The sequence below is a fragment of the Vipera berus genome (assembly GCF_964194415.1).
Source record: "Vipera berus genome assembly, chromosome: 1".
NCBI lineage: Eukaryota > Metazoa > Chordata > Lepidosauria > Squamata > Viperidae > Vipera > Vipera berus.
In genome coordinates, this window is record NC_138202.1 from 12,371,541 (window position 1) to 12,385,111 (window position 13,571).

Genomic DNA, 13,571 nt, shown 5'->3' on the forward strand with positions numbered 1-13,571 from the left:
CCCATAGAGTTGGAAATGACTAGCACGCGTGTGCAGGGGAACCTTTACCTTAGGAAATGAAGGGGACGTGAAAGCTGGCTCTGCTAAGCAGAACGAATAGCTGCTGTTCAAAACAAATGGAATTATGTTGCCTTCCTTATGCCAGACGTCTCTGTCAATATTGCAGGCATGCCAGTTTGGGGCAACTGAACCTCGAAAAGGGTGAAGTCATCATCTGGGAGAAACAAGTCAAGGACTAGGGGTTTTTCCCCCCCTCCCCCAAAGGGCTCGCTAAGGACAACTTTCTGCTTCTTGTCTTCCTCCCACGCACAGCGTCAAAGCTGATTTCACTTTCTATGCAATTAAGAGAAATCCCTGCCTTTTCTTCAGTTTGCAAAAAATAAAGCCAATTGTTCTTGGGCAACAATTTATGGATGCAGATCGTGCTTGGCAGGACTCAACCTCTTCCCAGCCAGATGTTGCTGGGAAAATTCAGCAACAGGCCATATGGTAAAGAAAAGCCATTTGCTCTTTCTCCATGGAACAATGCTGCTCCTGAACATGTGGCTTACATTGTTTGCTCTCGTTTTAGGCCCCATTCATAAGACCACAAAAGTCAGCTCACTGGATCAATTATCACCACCTAGAATTACCCACTTGGATAGTCTTGAGAAGTTTGCAAACAGGTCCGAACAGCTACTCTTTTTATTTGTGACTTGCAATTGGTGTTCTGAGATGGACTGTTCCTGAAGGTGAACATTTCACTTAATTGTCATTCCACTTAAGCCCAGTATCCTCCTTTAAAGTGGGGTTCGGCAGATCTTCTGGAAACAGGACACAGTAGTAGAGCCATTTGCTAGGAGACAGATGGTATCATTAAAGCAGAAGGGGGGGGGAAGAAAATAGCATCAAACACTTATGCTAACAGTTTTTGTTTTGGTGGTTTTTTTTAAAAAAAAATGCATAATACAACAAAGAACAATTTGGCTCAAGACAGAACCGGAGGGTTTTTACCTCTACAGAAAGTAAAATGAAGCAAGATAAACCCAATGAAAGTAAACCTGCCTACATGAGAAAGGCATCCTGAAGTTGGTGCTGAAACTTGCAACTGTACAGAAGCCAAAGGAGCTGTCTGGAAAGAATCCTAACTGGACATCCTCTCGGCTAAAGGTCTGTGCATAAGTTGGTAGAAGGATGGACCAGACAAAAAGTCCACAATTCTTCTGCAAGAAGAGTAGTGCGTCAGTAAAAAAGACGCCCCCACCTTTTTTTTATTTTATTTTGCTGGTCTGTGATTGTAAAAAAAAAATTTTTTTTCTTATCATGCCAGCTTGCCCTTGCAGGGAAGGTTTTTCCACCCTTTCCAAATGAGGACAACACAAGGAAATATGATCTTCCCCATCTCTCCATTTCCCCCCCCCCCCAAGCAGGATCTTGAGGACAGGAAGCCTCTGTGCTCAGTCCAGCTACACGGGTCATTCCTCATGCTTGTCAATTGTCCCACTCCCCGGCCAATTACCACGAGGGCAGTTCCACCTACTGAACGGGATGCATTCAAAGCCCGTGGTTGTCTTCAATCCCCAGAAGTTCCCAAGTACAAGGGGAGTTCTAAAGCAGCCGTGTGATTTCCAACTGGAGGAAAAGGGGATGGCATCTTGAGGAACATCTACAGTTGCTCTGTTTGAGGAATGAAAGGACCTTGTAGGATGGAAGGAAACTGCACTGTGAGGGAAAATGGGCCATCTCTCTTCCCTGCTAGATTATTCTCCTTCCATACTGTTACCCATATAGATTTTTTTTTTGGTAGGCCTCCTCCCAGAACACCTAGATGCTAGAGACTTCCATGTCCAGCCCTGCAGTTAGACACGGTTCCGAGGGGGGCGGAAAGGGTCTCTCTGCAACGTTCACATCGAACATTATCATGAAGGAAATGGCTGTGTGTGTCCCAGATGAGTCCTGACGTGCTTGTCTTCCCCTCCACCTCTAGCCAGGCTTCAGAAGCTGTTCTATTTGGCTGAGGTGATGATAGAGCTGGAGAAGTCGAAGAGGCTCTTGTTGATCTTCCGCAGGGTGCTGACTTCCTCCTCTAGTTCCGTCACCTGGATTTTCAGTTGCTCCTGGTCTCCCATCAAGTTCTATAAAGAGAGGACAAACCACGATAAGAACGGAAACCTGGAAAGGGGGCCACCTGCCTCAGTTCTTTTGCATCTCATCAACTTTTAAGATGGGAGGACTTCAATTCCCCAAATTCCGCAGGCGTGTTGGCCTGGGGGAATTCTGGGGTTTGAAGTCCACCCATCTTAAAAGTTGATGAGATGGAGGACTGACTCGCCAGCGGTAGGAGTAAGATCTGGAAGGATTGGGTCAACCATGCTATTTTAAGGCCAAGAAAATCATCAGACTTTTAATGGTAAAAAAATGCCTTCTTGTGTGGTTGAGGGAAGAGAAAGCAATTGTTTGAGCAAGCCGGCCTGGCCTGAGGGGGGATTGGTGGGGTTTTTTATCATTCTTATTGGGGTTTTTATTATGTATCAATTGTATTTTAATCGGGCATGCATTTAATTATCTTTTAATTTTTGTAAATTTCTGTGTTTTATTCTTGCCCTGTACACCGCCCTGAGTCCTTCGGGAGAAGGGCGGTATAGAAATGATAATAAATTAAATTATACTATTTTGGACCTGATGTACCTTCCTTTTTATTGCAACCAATTTGGGAAATCAAGGGAGGGAGAGGGAGAGGGAGAGGGAAAGGGAGAGGGAGAGAGAGGGAGGGAGGGAGAGAGAGAGAGAGAGAGAGAGAGAGAGAGAGATTGGGAGAAGTCACTTAATGAATTCAGTGATGACCCTTCCTCTAATCACATTTGTTTGGAATTTCCACATTTGATGAGGAAATTCTGCAGCCACCCAGCCAGGTCTCAATCTGCTGAGAGCAAAGCATATGTTAAGATGAATGACTTTTACCAATGTACCTGAGTGCTCTTTCATAACACATACAAGCAGTCCTCAACTTATGACCATAATGGATCCTGCCCGTTGTGGTCATAAATCAGTCTGGTCACATGACTGACCCAACTTTACAATCTTCGTGTGGCGGTCACTAAAAGAATCTCGCAAGATAACAAGACATAAATGCCAGTTTTCAGTAAAAATGCCATGAAATGTGGACATGTGACTGCAGGACACTGCAAACAGCTGTAAATGGCAGCTGACTGCTGAGTGCCTGCAATATAGTCATTTGACTTTTATGTCTCTCTCTCTCTCTCTCTCTCTCTCTCTCTCTCTGTGTGTGTGTGTGATCCAGTTCTGTTGTAACTATTCACGGGGAGGCCTGTGGGAGCTTTGACCAGTTGCTAAGCCACCAGGCATAAACCGAGGACTACTTGCATTGCAAACCAGGTTGGATAAGTATCCTGGGTCCCAAAAAACGTCTGCCCGGTTGCAGGGAGGATGCCACGGTGCCTCACCTTTTCTCTAGTTGAGCACATCTGCAGATATAAGCGCTCTGATTTCTCCAAGTAACTCTCTCCTGACCCCTGTGGAAGACAGGAAAAAAAGAATAATAAGAGGCATCAAGAATTAAGCCTCCTTAGAGTTGCTTCAACTAATGCCAAAGGGAGCTGTAAGTCAAAGCTGCACACCTGTTTTGCAATGAAGCCTGGTAACAGGAACAAGTGATCTTTTAAGTAGCTCTTGACAAAACTGTGACATTAAGGAATGGATCATCTCTTAACGGGGACTGCTGGTTTTAGAATTCAAGAAAGGAAAGAAAGATTAACCAGGAGGAAAGTCACAAATATGTTTCAAGAAGGCCTTCTTCAGAATGAGCTCATAGGATAAGTGGACTGGACAAAACAGACCAGACTAAGGGTAGCTTTTTATCAGCCCTAACCAATCTCCTCAGATTTTAATCGATGCCAAGCGGAATGCCTACAATAGCACTGCCAGAACAAAAATGGATTTTTCGTTTTGTTTTGTTCTCACTCAGCATGGGGCAATCATGGCTGATATCAAAGCAGCTAAACCTGGAGAGTAACTGGATGGGGGACAGAAATGCAGTAAATAATAAGTACCAAGACAATGAACAACCTGCTTCCAAAAGCTGTGAATGTTCCAACACTGGAGGTCTTTAAGAAGAGACTGGACAGCCATTTGTCTGAAATGGTATAGTGCACGGGTAGGCAACCTCGGCTCTTTTATGACTCATGGACTTCAACTCCCAGAATTCCTGAGTCAGCTATGCTGACTCAGGAATTCTGGGAATTGAAGTCCATGAGTCATAAAAGAGCCGAGGTTGCCTACCCCTGGTATAGGGTTTCCTGCCTGAGCAGGGGGTTGGACAAGAATGATCTCCAAGGTCTAGTCTGGCTGAGGAATTCTGGGAGTTGAAAGTCCACAAGTCTTAAAGTTGCCACGGTTGAGGACCCCTGGTTTACAGAGACTACGTGAGAAGGTGGGGGCTGTCCGAGAGAGATTATTGTTTAATTCTATGAGTTGGTGTCTGGGAACCTCTTGAGTTAATTTTGTTTTCACAGTAAGTCCCATGCCGTGGATTCAATAAACAGTAAGATTTTCAGAAACGGAATGAAGCTGGTGGTTTATTCGGATCCTCAAGCCGGATGTTGACAATCAGTGCGAAGGAGAGGGGAGTTACAAATGGTGAGGTTATTTAGCCTGATAATAACATTTCTGCTGAAAGGACCACACCGACACACTTTATTATACGATCTTGGATAAATTTACAAAAAGAGGGAATCGTAGGTCAGATGGGACCTGATCAAGCAAGCCAAGGCTCTTCCTTAGGCTTTGGACCACTTTTTCTGTTGCTAAACCCAAACAGCTACAGGTGGTCCTCAACGTATGACCACAACTGAGCCCAACATTTCTGTTGCTAAATGAGATTATCTGCTAAGCGAGTTTTGCTCCGTTTTACGACCTGCCTTGCCAAGGTTGCTAAGTGAATCGCTGTTGTTAAGTTAGTAACACACTTGTGAAGTGAACCTGGCTTCCCCCTTGACTTTGCTTGTCAGAAGATCACAAAAGGAGATCTCACATGACCCGGGACACGAAAACCGTCATAAATAGGAGTCAGTTGCCAAGCGCCTGAATTCTGATCATGTGACCATGGGGGAATGTCACCACTGTCGCAAGTGTGAGAAACAGTCATAAGTCCCTTGTTTCGACGGCGTTGTAGCTTCAAATGGTCACTAAACGAACTGTTGTAAGTCAAGGACTACCTGTACTGCTCAGATGGTGGATAATTTGAATTGTTCCCTCGCCTCAATCGCAAGGGGGAAGAAGGGGTCCAGAAGGAGAGAAACTGCTTTTCAAGCCCCCTTCCGTATTTTCAGCAGAGACCAAAGAAACTCAACATGCCTGGGAAGGAGAGGACACGGGACACACACCCACACCCACTTTCCTTTGCACCCCAGTGAACGACAGCAATTCATCAGGAACTCCAGACACGCAACCTTGAGAGCTGCTGTTCTAGTTTGGGAGCCGACAGGGCGGCTGATAAAAGGAGACAGCCGATCTTTATCTCGCAGGCTGGCTGGGATCCTGGGATCTGCAGAAGCAATCTGGCCCTCCAGCCACAACGCCCCCCGCCCCCCTCTTTGAAAACCCAGCAATTGGCCAATAATTATTGGCTGTGCCTTCTGAGACGGAGACGGAGACAGAGACGCCACCGAGGTCTCTCTTATGAGCCATGGAAACAGCACAAGCAACTCTGCTGCGATTTACATTTTGTAGACAAAAAAAAAAAAAGCAGGAACTCGCGCCCCCCCCCGCCCTCCCGTTTTTTTCCCAAAACCTTTCCGTGATTCTCTCCAAGTCAGAGAACTCAAGTCTCAAGATTGCCTTGAAAAGGGGGTTGATGGGTACGGGGGTCTGGGATTTTACAGATGGCCCCGGTTAGCCCTTTCTTTAGCAACGGTTCAAAGTTACAAGGGCACTGAAAAAAGTGATTCACGACCAGTCCTCGCACTTATGACCGTTGCAGCATTTCACCCTGGTCACATGGTCAAAATTCAGGCGCTTGGCATATTCACATATTCACAACGGTTGCAGCATCCAGGGATCACGGGATCACCGTTTGCGAACCTCCCAGCTGGCTTCCAGCAAGCAAAGCCAATGGAGGGAGCGGGATTCACTTAACAACCGCAGTGATCCACAGTAGCTGTGGTAAAAAGGTTGTAAAATCAGGCACGACTCACTTAACAACCGAGTTTTCTGGTCCCGGTTGTAGTCATAAGTCGAGGACTGCTTATATTGCTCCCAGTGGGCAAGACACCCACCCTATGTAGCTTCTTGTTCCCTCTTGCTCAGAGATTTACGATGAAGCCAGTGACACACTCCCCTCCTGGACCCACATGACACACCTCAAATGACACCCCTCACGACTCAGCCTTATGCTGAGGTACAAACAGTACTTCACAATAATGGTACATTTATAAATTAATTAAGTAGTGCCCAAGAAACTTTGCGTTGGATGCACAAATTCCTATTTCCTGCATTTCCTTTTCGGGAAAATAATTTTGAATCCTTTGAATCCCTTCCCTGTTCCTGCTGACAAATGCATCTTGGCTTGTCTGGCAAAAGCCGTGGAAGCCCCCGACAAGCTCATCTGATAAGGCGTTTTCAAAGACTCCATATACTTCTCGATCAATTTGGCTGGCTATGATTGATTGATTCGTTTTTAAAAAAGCAACGGACCGTCTTTGAGTCTTCTCTACTTGGTTCTTTTAATAAATGTGGTCGGGTTGGTAACTGTATGTGATGCTAATTCTTCAGTCCAGCCTGGAGAGAGATTTGAGTTGGCTACGAGCTTCATCTTCACACGACTGTTAGGGGGTGGGGGGAGGTTTAAGCCAGGGATATCTAACCTGTGCAACTTTTAAGGTTTGTGGACTTCAACTCCCAGAATTCCCCAGCCAGCAAGGTTGGTTGGGGAATTTGGGGAGTTGAAGCCCACAAGTCTTAAATCGCCAAGACTGGACACCCCTGGCTGAGGTGAAAGCAGTGAAAAAGGATCCTCTCCTTTTTCCTGGGGGAACCTCATCAATTGGATGCTCACCCATTTAGTTTGAGGGGCTCCGGTATCCTGGGAGTTTATTAGCTGCCTGCCTGACTCTGCCGGCTGATCCTTCGGCCTATTTTGTCACAATTCTCCCTTGCCATTACAATGGAGACTGCCTAACAGACTTCTCCCCCTCCCAGGGGACCGTCTGATTCTCTTTCTCCATAGTAAGCTTTTTATTGTTTTTTTCTCTCTACATACATATGTTAATTTTTCAATCAGCGTGTGATCTGGGTTCATAAAATGCTAATACATAATCAAGTCCTACTCTTTGGTTCTCTCCTCTAACCATTTGTAGAATAAATTCCAGCTTTGGTAATATTCCTGTTTCTTCTTTGTCTTTCAGCCTCGTAGTCAGTCTGTCCATCTCAGCGCATTCCAGTATTTTTTTTTAATTACTTCTTCCTCTGATGGTATTCGTTCATTCTTCCAACATTGCGCATAGGTTATTCTTGCTGCCGTTATAATATGTAGAACCAAATATAAATTTTGCTTATTAATCTTTTCTGGTATTATACCTAACCAAAAAACCCCTCAGGATTAAATACTACACGTTCTCCTAATATTTTTTCTAACCAAGCATGTATTTTTTTCCCAAAAGACCTTTACTTTGTCACATGTCCACCAGATATGATAATATGTACCTGAATTATGTTTACATTTCCAACATTTATCCGACACATTTTTAAACATTTTTGCTAATCTTGCTGGTGGCAAGCGCCATCTATAAAACATTTTATATAAATTTTCTTTACACGCAGTTGACATTGTCAATTTATAATTTCTCTCCCATACTTTTTGCCATTTTTCTAATTCTATATTATGACCAAAGTTTTTTTGCCCACTTTGTCATTGTCTCTTTAGTTTGTTCACTTTCCATCTCTAAAATTAACAAAAAAATTATACATTTTCTTAGTTTCTCATCAGAAGTTGACAATATCAAATACAGTTTGTTTATAAAATCCATACAATTTCACATCTTTTTTGTATCTATTTTGTATTTGTAACAATGCCCACCATGACATGTTAATGCCCTGATTTTCCAGCTCTTGTTTCGATTTTAATGTCCCATCAGTATTCAAAATATCTCTATATGCCCAAATTTTTTCAAAACCTAACAAATTTGGGTGTGAGAAAGCTTCCATCGTTGATAACCACCTTGGAATTTTTACATATATTTTAGTTTTAATTTTTTCCCCATACTGTTATCAAAGCATTTCTAATACAGTGATTTCGAAAATACTTATGAATTTTGTTTTTCCTGTACCACAAAAAAGCATGCCACTTTAATTCTCTTTCAACGATGTCTACCTAGCATCTCAAGGCAGCCAGTCTCGCAAATTAATTGCCGTTTGTAGAGCAACAAAGGGCCCTTTTGTCTCTCCCTAACCGACAATCCATGGATTTGATTTTGATGAGCTCCCCCTTCCTCCAATTCTAGTTATACGAGAGAGGGAGGGGGGAGAAAATAGAGAACCCTACCTACTTCTCCCCGCACCGTGCATAATTGTACTATAAATAAATCATAATAATGCATACATTTATTCATACGCTTATTTATAGGCTGCCGTAATTCAATATATAATCCTCCAGTAAGCCAGCCTCTTGTCTTCCTGGTGCTCCTCCCGGATTCAGTTCCCATCATCCCCAGCTCTGAGGGCTGGGGATGAAGGGAGCTGAAGGATAACGCAGTCACCCAAAGACTGCCAGAGGGAGATTGCCCGGTGCTTTCTGTCAATCGTATGCCTCTCGATATTGAAAATACGGCTGCTGCAGCCCCTGGATGCGAGGCACGTAGTCTCTTCAATAAAATGCTCTATTCACCCCGCCTTTTAGTCCCCGACCCCCAAACGGTCTCTTTTCCTTTCTTAAAACATCATATCGCTGCCATTAGATCTGGTGCGTGAGAAGCATTATTAAATTGGAGATATCGCTTACGAATGCAGAGGAAGGCTGGAAAGGGGAGGGAAAAGTCCTCACGTTTTGGAAAAAGAACAGATTTTAATATCGGGCTTGAGCAGAGGGCAGACGGGGGTGGCGGCACAATGGTCTCTTTGGGTTCCCTCAGGAAATCGGGGAGTTTTGAGGTCATACCTCTCTCTCTTTCCCTCATGAATTCAGGGCTTGGGATGTATAGATGGTGTAAAGGGCCGTCCTAAGTTTCTCCAGGTTGGAAGGTCACCCGATTGCCACATGTGGCATCTACGTCTGCTCTGGAGGTGGTAGATGGGCCTCCAGAGAGCCACTTGGGACTGGGTGTCGAGCAAACTCCTGGATGACGTATGAAAGACTTGATTGTTTATGGAGATTCTCAATTATCCATGGGTCATGGTTGTCCCAAAGGGGTCGGATCCCTCCCCCTCTGTTGAGAGAGGGGTCCAAGAGGCCATCTAGGTAAAAACTGAACAGCCCTCTCTCAACAGAGGGGGAGGGATCCAACATCATCTATCTCCAGTCTACAACACAGTCCTTTCAACAGTTCCAAGAAGGATCCACACCCATTTGCATTACTCAGGTGACCCTCAGGGCACAGATAAGCCTCCAGGTAGCTTTAACGACTTGCTAATACACAGCTGTTTGCAGGAATATAAATCCTTCCGTTTCCCACCATCCGGTCAGAGCTGAAGAAGCTTCTTGGATGAGAAGCGAAACGTCTTCAAAGAAAAGCAACGGATGGAAACTAGTCAAGGAGAGAAGCAACCTAGAACTAAGGAGAAACTTCCTGACAGTTAGAACAATTAACCAGTGGAACAACCTGCCTCCAGAGGTGGTGAATGCTCCAACACTGGAGGTTTTTAAGAAGAGACTGGAGAGCCATTTGCCTGAAATGGTATAAGGTTTCCTGCCTGAGCAGGGGGTTGGACTAGATGACCTCCAAGGTCCCTTCCAACTTATTATTGTTATTATTATTGTTAAAAACCAAGGAAGTCCAGTTGCCTCGTGAAAAAGTATCTTTGGGATAACTATGACCTGGATGACTAAGAATCTCCATAGACATTCTGGAGGGCAGCCTTTAAAGCAGCAGCTTCTTTTGCTGGATTTATACTAGAGCCATGTAGTTAAGATGGGCAGCCAATAAATCTGATAAACAAACATATGTGAACCCAGCAGTTATGGAGGTGCCGATGCCCACTTATTTATTTATTTATTTTAATTCCATTTATATCCCGCCCTTCTCCGAAGACTCAGGGCGGCTTACAAGCTTAGCAGTAGCCTTCATTCTATGTATATAGGGCTTTCGCCCCCCCCAAGCGGCATTATTACAAAGTCAGCTTATTGCTCCCAACAATCTGGGTCCTCATTTTACCTACCTCGGAAGGATGGAACGCAACCTGTTCCATCCTATGATTCAAACGTGCATTTTGCCTGGGATTATGTGGCACCGTGAGAGTCCAGGAACAGACCAACAGGTGCAGCGTGCATCTTTTTGATTTCAAACCCAAAGCACTCCTTAAGTTAATGCTTCAGACTAGCTTTAGAGTCCTTGTCTCCTCCATTCACACCCAGGAGAGTTAGCGCCGTCAATCTCATGGTGGGGGGTGGGAGGCAAGAGACAAGATAGGATAGAGATCGGATGAAAGTGCCATTGAAGGGGAAGAGAGGCAGATGGACAAGAGACCTACGCAGTGGGTGATACTGAATAGACCCATGCATTCCTCTTCAGGATGGTTCTCTTCTCTTTCACCCTCAGGCTCAAGAGGAAGAGATCTATTGTATTCTTCCTGGTGGGCAGATTCCATCAAAGGCCGTGGCACAGAGCAGTTGTGGGAAGGACAGAGATATTGTAGGACAGCGGCGGCAAACTTATGGCAGGCGTGCCAGAGGCGGCACTCAGAGCCCTCTCTGTGGGCACGCACGCCGCCACTGCCAGCAGCTTGCGCAGGTCCATTAGGCCGCCACCGCTGCCCGGAGTGGCAGCCCCACCCAGCACAAAGGAGGCAAAGCGGCCAGCTAGCAAGCTCGAGTAGAGGTGGTAGAGCACGCCCACACCCAGCAAGCCAAAGGCCACCCTGAGCGGGGAAAGCCGGATCCCCATCGGCGCCATGGCCCCCCAGTCCCAGCTAGGATTGCGTGCCTCCCATCTATGCTGGGCCTCCTGCCCACCGCCCCACCCACCAAAGACCCCCTGGATCTCCCCCAACCCTGCCCAGCCCCCACAGGCGTCCCCCCCATGAGCAACATCAAGGTGGGCATGCCCACCCCAGCCACACCCACCCAGTCTGCCGTGACAACCGCAGCCATGCCCACCCAGTGGGCCACGCCCCCACGCCCCCCACCCTGAGGGCACCACAATGCTGATGCGGCCCTGGCACTTTGCGATAAATAAGTGGGTTTTGGGTTGTGGTTTGGGCACTCGGTCTCTAAAAGGTTCTCCACCACTGTTGTAGGATGTCACAAACTCATAAGATCTGGCATCAGGAGTCTCACAGCAGCCAGCTGGAGGCCTCTGTGAAGTCCTCAAGGAGGGCGTGAGAGCATCAGCCTCAGCAACCAGGCATTTGCTGGTCAGCCATCTCTTCCCTCTTTAGATTCTGAAGCTATAAAAACAGGTGCCGGGAGAACTTTCCTCTGTGGATTCACCCCAATCCCTCTTTAAAGACAGATGCAAAAAAACGAGAGAAAGGAAAAATAAATAAATAAATTTCAGAGAAGTGGTCACTACGGAATTGTTGAGGCTGTTTTTTTAATCCCTTAGATGACCTTATATATCAGATATAATCAGTGCTTTTTTTGTATAAGAAAAAGGTGCCGGAACTCACACATGTCATACAACCCGCCTTGCCTATCCTACAAGTTTCCATCCAAAAAAGGTGCCGGAACTCCGTTCTGAGCGTTCTATGAGGAAAAAAGCCCTGGATATAATATTGTCCTTATTGTGCTTTCTTGTGCTTTTTAGTACTAACAGTGTACTTTCTTCCATTCCGCCTCATCTCATTTTCAAAGCCTGCTCTTCAAAAAGATCCACAGCATTGATTTCAAGATCAAGATAATGCCGACTTTGTTGTTTAACGTTAGAGACCCGGCTTTTGCACCTAGCCATGGGCTCTGCGAACAAGCACACCTGAAGCTCCGTATCGGTGAATGCAGATTTTCTGTACTCTGCCTGGAGCATTTGTTGATACAGAATGACAAAACAAATATACACATCAGAGTTTTTTTTCAAGCTGTGTTTCACTAAGGGAGAAAAAAAACCACCAACCCCCCCCCCCCAAAGCAAAGCACTCAAATCCAGCTATTTTTCTATCACTAGTACTTTGTCTTTTGATCAGGGGGGATTTTTTTTTGTTGTTTTAACTGACAGGTTCTGTGGCCTTTACAAGTTTGAAAACCCCTCACATATATAATCTCTTCAGTCCTTGCAACTCCATCAGAAGAGTAGTTAAGTGACAGTTAAATATAAACACAGGGTACCCGCTCTTTGCTAGATACATTAACCCTTGCCTCCATCTTTTCGCTCTGTCAGAAATAGAGTGCAGAGAAACAGGGCTGGAAAATGATGCTTTCCAGTTGCTTGGAATAAAGCAGGGCTTTTCAACCTTTTCACCCACTGTACCACTTTTAGGATATGGCAACATCAGTCACCTAGCAAGGTGTCAAAAACTTGATGACAAAAAAAAAAAAGGAAAAAAGTGATGAAGTACAGGCAGTCCTCGACTTACAACAGTTCGAAAAGTGACTGTTCAAAGTTACAATGGCAGTAAAAAAAACTGCCCCCCAAGCCACAGCCGAGCAAGACACCTGCCTGCCCGCCTGGTGGCGCTCTTCCTCCTGTTTCATTGTTGTGAGCATTTCTGTTGGCAGCGGGGGTGGGGTGTGGGGGGGTGTTTGGTTTTTATTCCCCCCGTCTGCTGGGTGGTTGCAGCAGGTTTTGGTCACTTCACATGACCCTGGGACACTGTGAGCGTCATAAATATGAATCAGTTGCCAAGCATCTGAATGTAAATCACAAGACCCTGGAGATGCTGCAACATTCCAGCTGAATGGCGCTTCTTCTGGGCTCAGAAGCGCCAGGATCAGTGCCGAGCTACAGCTGGAGCCTGGCGCTTCCACTGAGTCCTGACAGACCTGCAGCTCTGGCCGTCTCTCGCTCAGGCTTGTGCGGTGCTGCCATCGGTTCAGCTCATGCCCCTCCCCCGCTACCACTTTTCTAGGATGGCCGCGTGCCACCTGCCAGGTGCCAATGTACCACAGGTGGTACCCGTACCACTGGTTGAAAAGCCCTGGAATAAAGAACGGAAGAAACCTGATTTCTTCTTGAACTCTTCCTTTCTACTATGGGAAGATCCAAGAGGTCCTGTTTCAGCATCCCTTGGAAAATGTGGATGGAGTTTGTTGCTCCATTTTCTCTCCTCACAATGTCATATTGGGGGAATGTTGACCTTGAACATGGAGACTCTATTGGGGAAAATAACTTTTGATAATGCAATGTAAGAACCACCTCACTGCATCTGATTTAGCCCAGCACCTCGGTGGTGGGTCAAATAAATTCTAGGGAATTCCCCATTAAGCACAGCAT

The 13,571-nt window shown here is 45.7% G+C and overlaps 1 protein-coding gene across 6 annotated transcripts in view; it reads right to left on the bottom strand.

Moving 5' to 3' along the window:
• Positions 1–460: 460 nt before the first annotated feature.
• The window catches only part of WDR18 (WD repeat domain 18), a 73,971-nt gene continuing 60,860 nt past the window's right edge, over positions 461–13,571 (bottom strand). The window contains exons 9-11 of one of the 6 annotated variants that reach the window (XR_014024511.1): positions 7,900–7,936; positions 3,444–3,512; positions 461–2,114 (exon numbers count right to left, since the gene is read on the bottom strand). Coding sequence is in view for 2 of the 6 variants with exons in the window: in XM_081312929.1 (XP_081169055.1) it covers positions 1,986–2,114; positions 3,444–3,512 (198 nt within the window). In the remaining 4 variants the exon portion in view is untranslated. Of the gene's footprint in view, positions 2,115–3,443; positions 3,513–3,617; positions 3,716–7,322; positions 7,510–7,899; positions 7,937–11,729; positions 12,159–13,571 lie in introns of those variants that run through there. The other 5 variants (XR_014024512.1, XR_014024513.1, XR_014024514.1 and 2 more) reach the window with 5 other exon arrangements.